Source organism: Buceros rhinoceros, unplaced genomic scaffold (genome assembly GCF_000710305.1).
Source record: "Buceros rhinoceros silvestris isolate BGI_N320 unplaced genomic scaffold, ASM71030v1 scaffold36411, whole genome shotgun sequence".
Classification (NCBI taxonomy): Eukaryota; Metazoa; Chordata; class Aves; order Bucerotiformes; family Bucerotidae; genus Buceros; species Buceros rhinoceros.
Window position 1 is genome coordinate 1,526 of NW_010393093.1, and position 628 is coordinate 2,153.

At 62.9% G+C, this 628-nt stretch overlaps 1 protein-coding gene across 1 annotated transcript in view; it reads right to left on the bottom strand.

The window, feature by feature from the left end:
• Positions 1 to 2: 2 nt before the first annotated feature.
• The window catches only part of NODAL (nodal growth differentiation factor), a gene marked incomplete at both ends in the record, with an annotated part of 988 nt that continues 362 nt past the window's right edge, over positions 3 to 628 (bottom strand). The window contains 2 exons of the mRNA XM_010144746.1: positions 3 to 79; positions 177 to 616. Of these exons, the coding sequence (XP_010143048.1) occupies positions 3 to 79; positions 177 to 616 (517 nt within the window). The remainder of the gene's footprint in view (positions 80 to 176; positions 617 to 628) is intronic.

Here is a 628-nt window from a genome sequence, read left to right on the forward strand (position 1 = left end):
GCATGGATAGGGGACTCATCCTGACCGGGGAGCAGGCGGGGCAGGGCACCTGGTTGGGCTTGTAGAGCTGCAGCAAACTCTGTGGGGAGACATGGGAAGGGCAAAGCATCCCCCACCACCGCAGGCTGGCAGGTCTGGGGTGTGCGGGGGGAGCGGGGGCAGCAACCCCCTCTTACCTGTATGTAGGCATGGTTGGTGGGCTTGAAGGTCTCGTCCACAGGCGATGGACACTGTCCTTCGCACCGGTAGGCATTGTACTTTTTGGGGTAGACAATCCAGCTGCCCCAGCCTGTCTGCTCGAAATCCACCATCATGTCCACCCTCCTGCACAGGGACCTGCCCTCCTCGCCCAGGACCGCGGCAGGAGCATCGCTCACTTTGATCCTTTGCTTCTCCTTCTTGTTCCTGCGGTGCCGGCGCGTCCCCACACCCGGGGAGCCGCTGTCACGCATGACGTGCTTGGAGGTCTCTGCTGTCCTGATGAGGCTGTGGTCTCCCGGAGACTTGTCCTTGGAGAAGACAAGCAGCAGGACTCTGTCCGTCACGTCCTGGGGCAGGGTTGGCTCTCCGGAGCCAGCGTTGCTTGAGGTGGGCAAGTGCATCGTGGTGGTGGTGGCTGGGGCAGCCG